The 14141-nt window shown below is 43.4% G+C and overlaps 1 protein-coding gene across 5 annotated transcripts in view; it reads left to right on the top strand.

Annotated features, from left to right (window-relative positions):
• Window positions 1-14097, top strand: part of ppfia4 (PTPRF interacting protein alpha 4) — a 62196-nt gene extending 48099 nt beyond the window's left edge. For 2 of the 5 annotated variants that reach the window (XM_086198929.1, XM_086198933.1), the window contains 21 exons: window positions 481-612; window positions 730-792; window positions 1513-1604; window positions 1726-1855; window positions 2232-2428; window positions 4487-4715; window positions 4794-4829; window positions 4910-5031; window positions 5784-5896; window positions 5974-6055; window positions 6148-6229; window positions 6314-6514; window positions 7018-7080; window positions 7624-7650; window positions 8570-8745; window positions 8941-9038; window positions 10001-10176; window positions 10772-10840; window positions 10928-11114; window positions 11281-11378; window positions 12524-14097. In XM_086198929.1, coding sequence (XP_086055055.1) covers window positions 481-612; window positions 730-792; window positions 1513-1604; window positions 1726-1855; window positions 2232-2428; window positions 4487-4715; window positions 4794-4829; window positions 4910-5031; window positions 5784-5896; window positions 5974-6055; window positions 6148-6229; window positions 6314-6514; window positions 7018-7080; window positions 7624-7650; window positions 8570-8745; window positions 8941-9038; window positions 10001-10176; window positions 10772-10840; window positions 10928-11114; window positions 11281-11339 — 2334 coding nt within the window. In that variant the 3' untranslated portion in view covers window positions 11340-11378; window positions 12524-14097. The remainder of the gene's footprint in view (window positions 1-480; window positions 613-729; window positions 793-1512; window positions 1605-1725; window positions 1856-2231; window positions 2429-4486; window positions 4716-4793; window positions 4830-4909; window positions 5032-5783; window positions 5897-5973; window positions 6056-6147; window positions 6230-6313; window positions 6515-7017; window positions 7081-7623; window positions 7651-8569; window positions 8746-8940; window positions 9039-10000; window positions 10177-10771; window positions 10841-10927; window positions 11115-11280; window positions 11379-12523) is intronic. The other 3 variants (XM_086198931.1, XM_086198932.1, XM_086198930.1) reach the window with 3 other exon arrangements.
• Window positions 14098-14141: the final 44 nt, after the last annotated feature.

Raw genomic sequence — 14141 nt, 5'->3', positions numbered from 1 at the left:
CTCCCCCTCCCACACCACAAACACACACACGATACCACTGATTGGCTGCTATCTTTAGACTCAGAATAATTCATGCAAGGCTAATTTCTCTCTCTCTCTCTGCCATGTCAGGACTATATTTAGTTGAAGGAGCTCTCTGAGGATGCAGATGCGTGTTTGTATGTGTCTGTCTTAATTTATTTCAATGAAATTACTATAGAACACATATTAGACACAGCCCTTTCCATTTAACCCTTTTTCATCATCGCATAAATGACTGTAATTAAATCTTTCTGGCTGTGAGATCCATTGATGGCCGAGAAGACCTGTGTCTGGCAGCTGGTGATCTGGGGCTAAATACACACTTCATCCTTTAATCCATGCAGAGAGTCTTGATTAGTGGCATAAATAAACACAAATGGAGTCTGTGTCAAAGAGAATTGATGATGTCATTCCACGTAACTCTCTCTCCCTCTCTCTCTCTCTCTCTCTACCCATCAGGCTCGTCAAAGGGAGAAAATGAATGAGGAGCACAACAAGCGTTTATCTGACACTGTGGATCGTCTGCTCACTGAGTCCAATGAAAGACTGCAGCTTCATCTGAAAGAACGCATGGCTGCACTGGAGGACAAGGCATGGCCTATACACACACCTCATTATCTACAACAAAGCAAATTTATATACAGTACATGCTCTACTTGAAGCATAGATTAGTTCCAACATGGTTTCATTATCATTGCTTTTGTCTAGAACTCTCTTATTCAAGACCTCGAAAACTGCCAGAAACAGCTGGAAGAATTCCACCACACCAGGGTCAGTACACATTCAATGATTCATTAATAACGAAGTAAGATCAGTTGAACACATGTTCTATTTTTCAGGTTTTTTTCAGTTTCTGCATTCAAATTCCCCATGAATTTTTCATCAAACAGTTTTTATGTGTGTCTCTGTACTGAGCATCTAATAAACAGATAAATTCAGATAATGTAGCCAATAAAGCTCAAGGCTCCTACAATTAGGAAGCAACATACATGATTGTCAGGAGTTATTCCTGTTGAAATATATCAACATACTGTTGATTGTCCAACAGGAGATTTGTTTTTGCAGTCTGATATCTTTATATTCAGATAACCAAAACACAACAGATACACCTTCTTCAACAGTCTCCCAGCACATCTATACGCATAGTTTAACCCTAAGAAAGTTAAAAAGTAACCATGATACCATTTCCTTTTAATAAAAAGTTTTAAATCATTTTTGTTGTTCCATGAAAAAAAATGCATTTTGGCTTGCATGGCTTGTTGAGTTTGTTGGCAATAATGCTGATTTGACGACCTTGACCGAATGCTGGATATTTCACTTTGAGATACTATTACTCTCCAGTGCTGGTTATGGAGTGGATTTCAGGATCAGAATCAGAAAACGGCATTGATCCCCAGGAGGGAATTGTTTTGTGGTATAGTATTGCTTAGCACTGCATTGTATTTAGCTCATATATCTTTCACCATTACCCACAATTCCCTTTTCCCACAGGAACGTCTGATTGGGGAGATTGAGAAGCTAAGAAATGAGATTGACCATTTGAAACGTCGCAGTGGGGCGTTTGGAGATGGAACTCATCCACGGTAAACGATGACCTCCCCCGTGCACACGCACATGCACGCACACGCACACACACACACTCTCCTCAAACACACAGTAATAGTAAATTAATGATGCTAATAATTGCTTTGTATGCCACCTCAGGTCTCACCTTGGTAGCTCAAGTGACCTTCGCTACTCCGTGGTGGAGGGCCAAGATGGCCACTACAGCACAACAGTGATCAGACGTGCACAGAAGGGTCGACTGTCAGCGCTACGAGACGACCCCAACAAGGTGCTAACAGCATCTTTGTCCAACCCAAACAAATACACACAGATTTACAGGTCATGAGGTCACGTGTGAACTATGATTCTACTCACATGTCAAAGTTCATGTCTGCTTTGCTAATGTGTCAGAGCTTGGCTGATGTATGAGCGGAGTAGTGGGTTTCACGCTAACGTACCATTCTCTACTAACCTCTCTGTATCTCTCACCTGCTGACATGGACATGCTGTCTGATGTAAGTTCCCTGTTCATTCATTTCTTCTCATAACTGCCACACACAAACGGCACTGTCATGTCTTGTTGTTGGTCCATACTGTGTAGTCCACAGGTATGTTCAGCTTCTATGTTTAAACCCTATGTGTGCGCATGTGTGTGTTGTGTGCAGGTGTGCGCTGTCTTCGAACAGGACTATCCTTCTCTGCGTGGCAGTGTCAGCCACCTCCTGGGCAGCGACATCGAGGCAGAGTCAGACCTGGATGACGACGTTAGCTCGGCCCTGCTTTCCCCCAGCGGCCAATCAGACGCTCAGACTCTCGCGCTCATGCTGCAGGAGCAGCTCGACGCTATCAATGAAGAGATAAGGTGACAACTCGCAGGCACATTAGATTACAGCACATGACAGTTTCATGATACCTGTGGGGAAATTGGGTTAGTGCAGCAATGAGGAACAAGATACAGATTGGAGGAGAACAAAGTATTAAAGATAATGCAACAAATAATTATAGAGAGAAGAAGATGTGGACCTTCCTCATCTTTTTATTGCAGTGCATGAAGCCCCCATGACCAGATGGGACACTGCAGAACTGATAGCAGTGTTAGATAGATGATAATATATAATATATAAAGTGTATTTTTATGTTGTCTGCAGCAAGGTGACACTATTTACTGCAGTTTACAGTGAACAAGGTCCTGTTGAGACGTACAAATATTAGACCTGACAGTCGATTAAAAAAATTAATCCGATTAATCACGTTTGTCCATAGTTAACTCACAATTAATCAAATATTTTTTTATCTGCTCTAAATCTACCTTAAACTGATATTTTTCATTTTTTTAATTAATCATATCAACATGGGAGTAGGCAAATTGTTGCTTTCTGCAAACGCAGCATGTTTATTAGTGTTGGAGCAATGTACTGTCCAGAAGTACAAACAAAACAAAAGATCCATCCATTTTCTTCCGCTTATTCCTGTTAAGGGTCGCAGGGCTGGAGCCTATCCCAGCAGCTACAGGTGAGAGGCGGGGTTCACCCTGGACAGGTCACCAGTCCATCACAGGACCAACACATAGAGACAGACAACCATTCACACTCACAGTCACACCTACAGTCAATTTAGAGTATCAATCAGCCTCGTCCTCTCTTGATGTCTTTGGACTGTGGGAGGAAGCTGGAGTACCAGAGAGAACCCACACAGGAACAGGGAGAACATGCAGACTCACACAGAAAGATCCTGTGATGGAGACGGGGCTTGAACCTGGAACCTTCTTGCTGTGAGGCGACAGTGCTGACCACTGCACCACCACCACAGGGTTAAAAAAAAAAAAAAATTATAAACTCAAGCCCAACAAATATCATAGTAATGATTACTAGTACTAACTGAAGTACTTGAAGTACTTTATTAAGCCATTAACACAAAAGGATGACCCCGAGCATTTCATCAAACTGTGATGTACAGAATAAATTAAATTAAATAAAAACAATGACTAAAGTGTGCATTAAACAAAGGGCAGTGCAACACAGAACAGCACTCAAATGATATAGTGGGGATATCGCGGGTGGTGGACGCCTCCAATGGTCTCCGTCTTGCCAAACAATCCAGCGTGGTTTGTTTTAGTCAGAAGGGAGCGGAGGGCTCTCTGCATCAGCTGTATGCTTCGCGGACAAGTGATACTTAAGGCTGCTCGTACTCCGGTGGAAACTAAATTCAGCTTTACAGTGTATGCATATCACTTTTTTCCTGTCGAGACTGCCATCTGGCAGGGCTCTGAAGTTCAACTTTCCATTTAAAACTGACGTATTCTTGTCCATGTTAGTCCTACCTTAACGCTCATCTGCTCTCAGTTGTTGTTTTGTTTTGTTTTGTTTACAAGCTGCAACCGGCTACATCTCGCGTGTGTAACGAGTGGTGCGTTCACTTCTGGGTTTCCACGAACTACGGCATGGCCGAAGGGTCAAAAAGCACGTGCTTGTTAATCACGATAAAAAAATGTTTTACCGGCGATAAAGGGACGTTGGGTTAACTAGTTAATAAAGCGTTAACACTGACACCTATAACAAATATGCAGCTGGGCGAAAAAAAAACTAAGCTGCTGGGTATGAAAAATGTTGATTATATGAATGGAATTTTTATGCCAGTCTTTTTTCAGGTGTGCCACGAACGTCCACATAGTCTCATGGGTGAAAATACATATTTTAAGTCATATAAGACACACATGGAGTAGGCAAGAAACTGTGATGCTGTGTTTTTCATTAAAAAAATAAACTAAGTTTGATTTTAAAAATTATTTTTGATTACTTTTAGAGGATCAATAAAAAGCCACTTTTTCTAGTTCTGCTCAAAGATTCAATAACGTATATATCATTGTACATATGAGAACACGCTGTGATTTAAATCAGTGTTTACGTGTGTGTGTTTGCAGGATGATCCAGGTGGAGAGAGAGTCAGCAGACCTTCGCTCTGATGAGATCGAGTCTCACGTGAACAGCGGCAGCATGGATGGGCTCAATGTGACCCTTCGACCCCGGGCGCTGCCCACCTCCGCCACCGCCCAATCCTTGGCATCCTCCTCTTCCCCGCCCACCAGTGGTCACTCCACACCTAAACATCATGGCCGTAACACCAGCCACCATCTAGGCATCATGACTCTGGTCAGACACACAAACAGATGGATTTTTAATATTACAATTAATAGTTACTCTTATCTAACTACGTTATGTCTCTGACAGCCAAGTGACTTAAGGAAACACCGCAGGAAAGTTGCAGTGAGTTTGCAAACATTCATGAAATTGCATGTTTTTGGTTTTGCTGCGGCCTTTCGTGACTGAACTGACTTCTGTTCCAGTCGCCAGTGGAAGTGGATAAAGCCACCATTAAGTGTGAAACATCACCTCCCTCCTCGCCACGTAGTTTAAGGCTGGAAACCAATTTTGCCCAGTTCACTGGAAGTCTGGAGGATGGACGAGGGTAAAGACACACACTAACACAAACACACACACACACACACATGCACGGGGGAGTAGCAATCGTAGAGTAATCAAAGTTGGAATTTTCAAGGCCCTATTTTTTTGTCTTTTGGGGAATGATTGATATGGACCAAAGTTATTTTTTATCGTTTCTATACAAAGTCAGACGTTGAGGTCAGAAACAGCAAAAAAGAGTTTGAGTCTGTCAGAAGCCAAAAGAAGCCCTTTCATTGGACAGACACTGACATAGACAATCGCCTAATATCGTTACACTGCATCTGTTTCTCATTTGCTGGCTGTAGAGTTCTGATTCGATATTGAAACAATTCAAATCATTTTGGTCCCTATCAATCATTTCAACCCAGGCAGACATGAAAATATGGTCCGCGTTGAAGAATATCAGAATTTCCTTTAAAATCTGTTTTTAAGGGATGTACATACAAACTGTAGACATCCTGTATCAACAGGTTGAATTTCTGAAATGAAAAATATTCGCATATCCATTAATACTGGCTTCTCCAGTGAGGGAGAGCAGGAAGTTGTAGTTTTAGGAATTTCAGCGGACATGATCAAACTTTATGGGTTAAAAAACAGATATCAGTAAAAGCAGAGTATTTGAATATGTCTGGAAATGATCTTTCTCTTTGCTTCACACAGAAACAATTGCTTACTTCTCTAATTCTCAGTTTATAATAATATACCATACTACAGATTTGAGTGTGGCACTGTTTGTCTGATTTTAATTGGTCACAGCAAGCAGAAGAAAGGCATCAAGTCATCTATTGGACGATTATTTTGGAAGAAGGAAAAGGGTCGAATGGAGCAGACGATGGGCCGGGACGGACAGCCGCTGCCCGCATTCTCAGGTATTCACTCTGCACACTGATGCGGACTGTACGTGATTTACAGCGACAGGAAGTAATGTCATCGTGTCACATTTCAGACTTTGAGATGGGCATCGGTGACACGATGACTTTGGGGAAACTGGGCACCCAAGCTGAGAGGGATCGCAGGATGAAGAAAAAGTCAGTGTTTCATTCTCCCGATTTCTATCACACTTTCCCATAGGTTTATCTAACTATTAATTTTTTTTCATTTTTTTAAATTCCCATATTAGACACGAGCTTCTGGAAGATGCCAGGAAAAGAGGTCTTCCGTTTGCCCAGTGGGACGGTCCTACTGTTGTCTCGTGGCTAGAGGTATTCCACCACTTTCATATGAACCTACCAGAAAATTTCTCTTACCACTGCAATGTTGGCAACATTGAACTTTTTGCTCCCCAGCTGTGGGTGGGTATGCCGGCGTGGTATGTGGCCGCCTGTCGTGCGAATGTGAAAAGCGGAGCCATCATGTCGGCTCTGTCAGACACAGAGATCCAGCGGGAGATCGGCATCAGCAACCCTCTGCACCGACTCAAACTTCGCTTGGCCATCCAGGAGATGGTCTCCCTCACCAGCCCCTCTGCACCACTCACCTCCAGAACGGTAAACGCCACACAAATATATGTGGATATTAGAGTAATGAATAATAAATCCATGTGCACGCCACCTACACCAAATGTGTGTCAAGGAATGTGATCATCATTACCCAACACAAAGATTAACCACACTGGAAACCTCTAACCCCTTTTTAGGCGTCACATTCACCCTCCACCCTTGGGTGATGACACTCTTTGTTTTTGGATCACAGCAGAGGCTGTTTTAGCTTCTGAGTGTTGACTAGTCCTCTCCTGCTAATGTAAATTGCACACATATATAGCCTGAAACACACTCCCTCCCTTGGCATCACTCAACACTATGTTTGTCTGTGTGGGGTTTTGTGTGTGCGTGTGTGCATGCGTGCGTGTGTGTGTGTATGTATGTGTGTGTGTGTGTGTGTGTGTGTGTGTGAGTGTTTGCGCATGTGGGGTTGGGGGTCGTCTTGTGTGAAAATATACACTGGGTGTGTTTTTTGTGTGTGCCTGGGTGTGTTCTCGTCCTCTGAGCAGTCCTCCGGAAATGTGTGGGTGACTCATGAAGAGATGGAGAACCTGGCTTCCTCCACTAAAGCGGTCAGTACCATCTGGGTGCTCCCCTCCCTATCTCCCTCCCACCAAACACTCTGACACACCCACACTGTCCCCACCACGACACACATATGTCCACTCCCGGAAGCCCCCTTTAAAATACCCACACGCTAATGCATCTTTGTGCCTGTGCTGCTGGCTGTTGGGTGTAAACCTGTGGTCATGTCATATATATATATATATATATATATATATATATATATATATATATATATATATATATATATATATATATGTGTGTGTGTGTGTGTGTGTGTATGTGTGTGTGTGTGTGTGTGTGTGTGTGTGTGTGTGTGTGTGTGTTGATTGGTGATATGAGGGGTGGGTCTTTGTTTGTGGCACATCATGAATGTAACATAAAAGGTTTACTGCAGAGTAAATGTGTCCGGTTAATATCCTCTGAAATGATGGAAGCAAAGCTCTATGAGTGTTTGTGTGTGTTTGTGTGCGTGCGTGTGTGTGTGTGTGTGTATGTGTGTGCGCTGTTTCTCTAAACCTGTTTGTTGTCTCTACCATGCTGCCACTCAGGCCAATGAGGAGGGCAGCTGGGCACAGGTGAGGTCACTGACGTCTGTCTGCTCACACACTCAGAGCGTGGCTGCTGACACCGAACCGTACATTTGAATAAGAGAGTATCACACTCTCCTTCAGGAAACACACGAAGGTCATTTTTCGCAACAGAGAGCTTCCTGGTTGTTGCTGTTTTGTAATTCTCTGAGCACAACAGGGAAACTTTAATTATTATTAGAACTGTTTTGCCAACAGGAAATTCATTATCTCCATAGTCGGACACAAAAGCTCCTTTCGGCTTTGGAATATTAAAGTTGGTACAAATATACAAAGGTATGGGCATGTATAAAGCCAAGGATTCAAGTACTGAGGATATCTATTTCATTTCATTTTATTTTATGACTTTAATTTTATTTTCATTTTCGCCTTTCTTGAATAAAATGTAAATTTTGAGAATTAAGTGTTTGAAAGTTGAAACACTCTTTCCAGAATTGTAACCAGTTGTTGAAGAAAAAAGCCGAAACAGAATTTCTCTATCTTCCGCACATACTCCCCCTTCAGACCCTCATGTGTGCACTCCAAAGACGCAGCTACACACCCTTCCCACTCAGATATGGGGGTATCAGTGTGTAGCTACAAGGGTACAAACGCTGTTACTGTAGCCCTCTGAAAGACAATTCGATGTATTTTGTATCCTTTCTGTTTGTCATTTCTGGTCTTGTGTGTGCTTTGAGGCCTTTAAGGGAGTATTCAATAATGTATCTGTAGATTTACTGTTCCTGTCTTACTCCTCAATTTGATTGATCCAGCAGATGAGTTGACTTTTTTCTCTAAAAGGTATTAAAATATAAAAAAATGCACATCCCATGATTCTTGCCGGCAGATGTGGGTTGTTCCATGTAGACCAGTTTTAAAGTTGTGTTGCACGCATCAGGAGCGGTACTGTGTACTCGCCTCGTTGTAGACCCTGGCGTACGGAGACATGAACCATGAGTGGATAGGGAATGAGTGGCTGCCCAGCCTCGGCCTGCCTCAGTACCGCTCTTATTTCATGGAGTGTCTGGTGGACGCACGCATGTTGGACCACCTGACCAAGAAAGACCTGAGGAGTCACCTCAAGATGGTGGACAGCTTTCACAGGTCTGCAGCTTTGATTGATCAGCCTCCCCTTACCTCTGCTAATATTAGCTACCAAGTATGAGGGCTAATGCTTTTTGTGTGTATGTGTGTATGTGTGTGTGTGTGTGTGTGTGTGTGTGTGTGTGTATTTTTACGGTTGATTCTCCCCTCACACGTGTGTGGTTGTGGGTGTTGGTGTGTGTTTGTGTGTACAAGGGCTAGTCTGCAGTATGGGATTATGTGCTTGAAGAGACTCAATTATGACAGGAAAGACTTGGAGCGCCGAAGAGAGGACAGCCAGCACGACATGAAAGGTATTCTTAAAACATCCCCACACAAGATCTGCAGCCAAAAAAGCTCTAAAGCAAGCACACACACACACACACACATACACACACACACACACACACACATCCACAAACATACTTATTTGACACTATTTCACACCCATCAGTGTCATCATGACCCTCTAGTGCCACCTAGTGGCTCAGGCTGATATTGGCCTGAACTTAGTAACAGCTGCATCTTTGGCTGAATGTCTCCACACAGCTCCACATACCACACGTAAACACACACACGCATAGAGCTTTGCTTCCATCATTTCAGAGGATATTACACACATTACTTCCCTGTAGACTAACCCTCACCACCTCCCACCTACTTACCTCAACCTTCAGGTACTCACCCTAAAATAGCTACAAGTCCAATTTATATTTTAGGATATTTAAATAATAACTTTTGTCCCCACAGTTAACTGTGAAAATAGATTTATGTCCACACATAAATACCTGCTAGTCACTCTCTCTCACACACACACACACACACACACACACACACACACACACACACACACACACACACACACACGCACACACAATCTAGCAGTCCCTCTCACCCTTTTGACCTTAAGTTCTGTACATGAACTTGATTCAGCTGTTGTTCAAATCAGTCCTGCCCTGTTTAGACACACTTGCACGCACACACACAGACACACACACACACACACACAGACACACACACACACACACACACACACCGCCTGTTCCAGCTTGGAAAGCTGGCTGACAGCTGTGCTTTAAATGAACAAAGGGAGTGTGCCAGTGAGTTGACACTGTGGACACGCACATTATCTCTTTATCTCTCTCTCTCTCTCTCTCTCTCTAACTATTTTACTTCCTCGCTCTTCAGTTACTCCTATTTGCTGGTAATAATATTGGTATTCTGTATGACTCTCTGCTGCAGTGTCATGTATTTCGGCAACTGTTCCTCGCTTTAGATGTGTTGGTGTGGACTAATGAGCAAGTGATCCACTGGGTCCAGTCCATTGGTCTGAGGGAGTATAGCGGAAACCTGTTGGAAAGTGGCGTTCACGGAGCGCTCGTCTCTCTGGACGAGACCTTCGACTACAGCAGCCTCGCACTCATCCTGCAGATTCCTATGCAGAACACACAGGTGCTCACAGAGAAAAACCTTTGAGTCAGCACACAATGATAAAAACAACTGTTTTGATGTTGGGCATTTTTGGCTCATCAAATAAAACGTTTGCCCAGAACATTGGCGAAACTTTAATTTCTCAATTTTAATTTCTCAAACAGTTCTTACCCAGAACCAGAAGCTCAGAGAGCCTTTGACCTTCCTGTAACCAGTTCATCTTCCAACAGCCACAGTTGCTGAGCTTTTTTTTTTTATGAGATTAGAAGATTTAGTTTTCGTTGGCGCTGTGGTTTGAGTGAAGTCAGCGTTTCCTCCTGCTGCTGGCTTCCTTCTGCCAGCATTTGCTTCAGATTCTTTACCAGCTTCTCTCTAATTGAAAGGGTTCTATGAATTCTCTTAAAAGTTCTTCCCGGTCCAAATGACTTGCTCACTTTGATATTCACATGGTTTTGGCAGTTCAATGGGAAAAAAAGGAGCAGGGTATTGAAGGGTAGTTCCGTCTATTAGGGGATGATGTCGCACTCATTGCCAGTGCTTTTATTACTGTTTGTCTTTCAGCTCCTTTTCATTGACCCTGGCTGGTTAACTTCAGTGTGTTTGGGATGTTTTTCAGGCGCGACAGGTTCTGGAGAGGGAGTTCAACAACCTGTTAGCCTTGGGAACCGACCGACGACTAGAGGAGGTCTCGTCTCAAGCTGCTGATTCGATGAAATACATTTGTTTTTGATAAGTCTGTTATCACTCAACACTTTTCTCCCTGTGCCCGCAGAGCGGAGATGACAAGTCTTTCCGACGCTCTCCATCATGGCGGAAAAGGTTTCGTGCACGTGAGGGAGGGTCAGGGCTCGGGATGATGGCTGGCTCCATGGAAACGCTACCTGCTGGCTTCCGTATGCCCTCCATGTCCATGCCGCCCTCCATGAACTTGATGCCCAAGAAACAACTCCAGCCTGAAGGTGTGTCACCATACTAACATATATATTTGTACATATATATGTGTGTGTGTGTGTGTGTGTGTGTGTGTGTGCTTAGCATTCTCTTTGCCTGTCCTGACTGACTAACTGCACGCTTTGTCCTCTCTGTCCTGCTATACCAAAACGCTCTGCGCCACGCCCTCTCAAGCTCCTCCCCCAGCGCCCCCAAGACTCGACCCCTCAGCAGTGAGGACATATTCATGCTAATTCCACTCTGCTTACTAACAGGAGCGCTAATGCTAACAGGTAAGCTAACGCTGAAAACTGCTGACACTACAGGCCAGTGTGCTTTCAACCAGTGCAGCATGAGGTACTAACTCAACGCAGAAAGTATACATGTGCATCACAGTTCCACCAAAGTTCATAGTATTTGATTATACTGCAGTATTTTCTAGTCACACTGTAAGGTCAGTACTATCTGCGTGTTTGTTGCTGAATGACTGAGTGATCAAGATTCACTTCTGCTGCAGCGGTCAAGTACGGCAGTTTTTCATTGCCTGCTGCTTTTCAAATTGAAGTGAGTTACGTTTGGCAATGAGCCGCTGGGCCAGGCAGCAGCCTGGGTTGAAAGGCCTGAGTTTGAGAACTGCATGAGATTGCAAAGCCAAAGTCACGTTCAAGTGATGTTAAGTACTTCATCATCAGTGGCGGTAAGCAGTCTGAGCTCAGATGATGGATGTTTAGAAGCAACAATCTTTGATGAGAATCGATAGAAGCAATGTTTCCTTGATGTTAACTGGTACATGTGAAATACTCCCTTCTTTCATATTTTATTATTCATTAGGATAAATTCTTAAGTATTCTTGTTTTCAAGGGTATTTGTGTTCCTGCCGGTTAGGAAGCCTATAAAAATGTTATGTTTTTCAAAGTGTTTTTCCCTCCAAGAACTGCATCCTCTTCTTTTTCTAAAGTCAGGAACACCACATGGATGACACTTTTCACTTTGTTGGGCCAAAACTCATTAAGATGTGAGCTGATGCATTTACTGTCACTGACGAACCTCAGGAAGAAATGATTATGTTTGGGAAAAGTTCTCCAGTTGCAGTTCTCAACAGGCAGGAGCAACACCCGGAGGTTTTTGGCCGTTCAACAGAATAGTCAAGATCATAAATTGACAGGTGTTGTAATGATTTCCCACATGATTGCGTTGAAGCGACCAGTATTAGTGGGACCACTGCAACAAAATTGCAGATTAGCCTTTGATAGTCATGATTTTACATGACTGACCATCCTTTTGAATCACTGTCCAGTCTTATTTGAGTTCCGCTCTTATTCTAATTTCCTATTAAAATAGTTTAATTGGCTCCTTATTTTTTTCAAAGATTTCTCATCACTGAAGTTTCTGTTTGTGGGCCCATTCTTACTCTCCTCCCCTCTCTGCTGTCTTCCAGTGCATTCTCATTACCTATATGGACACATGCTTGCGGCCTTTTGAGAGTGATATGCCAAATATGGAGAGGGAGACCTGGGTGCCGCCGGTGATGTGGAGGGGGCTTCACTGCAGCCCACCTCCTTTTTGTCACCCAGCCCCAACTCGCACCTTTCACCTCTCACCTCTCCTTCGGACACGTGCAATACAAAGGCCAGCTCTGACCTTTGAACTCTTGAGAGTGCTCATCGACTGCGCTCGCTGCTGTAAAGGAGACTCTTCCCGGTCTCTCCCAGTTTACCCCCAGTGCTCCCAGTAGCCTTGTTGTTGTGGTATTGTGCTCCTGCTCCCATGTCTCAGCTGTGGGTTCTTGTCCAGTAGTTCTGATAGTCTCACCATGGCCACGTCCAAACCGGTCTTCCTCTGTCATCACGCTGGTGATGTGCTGTGTGAGTGGACGCTGGTTTGGACGTGGGAATGATGAATACTTGTGTAAATGGCAGACCCCACTGCACATCGCCCCTCTATCGGTTATGCAAGGTATTACTCATTTATCGTCTCTGTACATAAAATGGATGACTTATGTTTTTTATAGAAATATTATATATATATTGGAAATATATATATATATATATATGGAAAATGATATAATATAATGGCTGTATGAAAACCAATGCCCTGTATTCGATAGTGACTGTTCTCTCGCTCTCTCTTTCTCTTTCTTTCTCTCTTCCGTCCTTTCTTTCTTTCTCTTCTTTCTCTGTGTCCGACCTTCGTGTGTTTTTTGCCGTATGCTGTAAGTGTGTTAGTGGGATGGACTCACTAAGGAGGGGATGTGTTTCTACAAGTACTCTTCACAGGTTCATGGGTCCAATTTCTCTCTTTCCGCCTGTTCTCCTCTTCCGTCATTCTCCCTCTCTCCCTCCTCCTTTTATTTTTGACACCATGTAGCTGTTACCTCTCCTCGCCTCTCTCGCCTTCTGTATGACACTATGTAGCCTAGTAGAGAGAATCATCTCTTATGAAATACGTGTGTGTGAGTGTGCGCACGCGCGTGTGTGTGTGTGTGTGTGTGTGAATGATGTTATTAAGAAAACTTGTGGAGAATCTGTGCGTGAAAAGGCCGACCCCAGCCATGTGACCATGACGTTTCTCTGCGGATGGGTAGTGTGAACACTGTAGCTCCTCTTACTTTCTCTCAAATCAAACTGTAAACTGCTGCTCAACATAAAAAGCCAATGATATCCACGTAAAACTGCTCCAAGCGACGGACTATCCATGTCCAGTCGCCTCCCGTTTAGTTGCCATGGAGATGTGCCAGTGCGCAGTCAGAACTCTTGGCTGCCGACTCCTCATCCAATGAGAACACAGTATATGAACCAGTGAAGTACTGGAAGGGTGTACAATCTTTTTTTTAACAGTTTTTTCCAAGGTGTCTAAAAGGTGTAATGTGCTATGTGGCAGCTATGAGTACTGTGTCTTTATTCCAGGTGTGAAACGATGCTGACATATCAAGATTTTATTATTTGGCTATTTAAAAAAAAAGTGTACTGTATTTATGACACTATATAGACATAAGTAAAGCTGTTTTTTAAAAATGTGACTGCTGCGTTTCATTTGAAGTGACTGCAACGATATTG

The sequence above is a fragment of the Aulostomus chinensis genome, chromosome 3, assembly GCF_037954235.1.
Source record: "Aulostomus chinensis isolate RoL2024-O1b breed Wild chromosome 3, RoL_Achi_v1.0, whole genome shotgun sequence".
NCBI lineage: Eukaryota > Metazoa > Chordata > Actinopteri > Syngnathiformes > Aulostomidae > Aulostomus > Aulostomus chinensis.
Note: the sequence above shows the minus strand (reverse complement) of the source record. Positions and strands in the feature narration are given on the sequence as shown.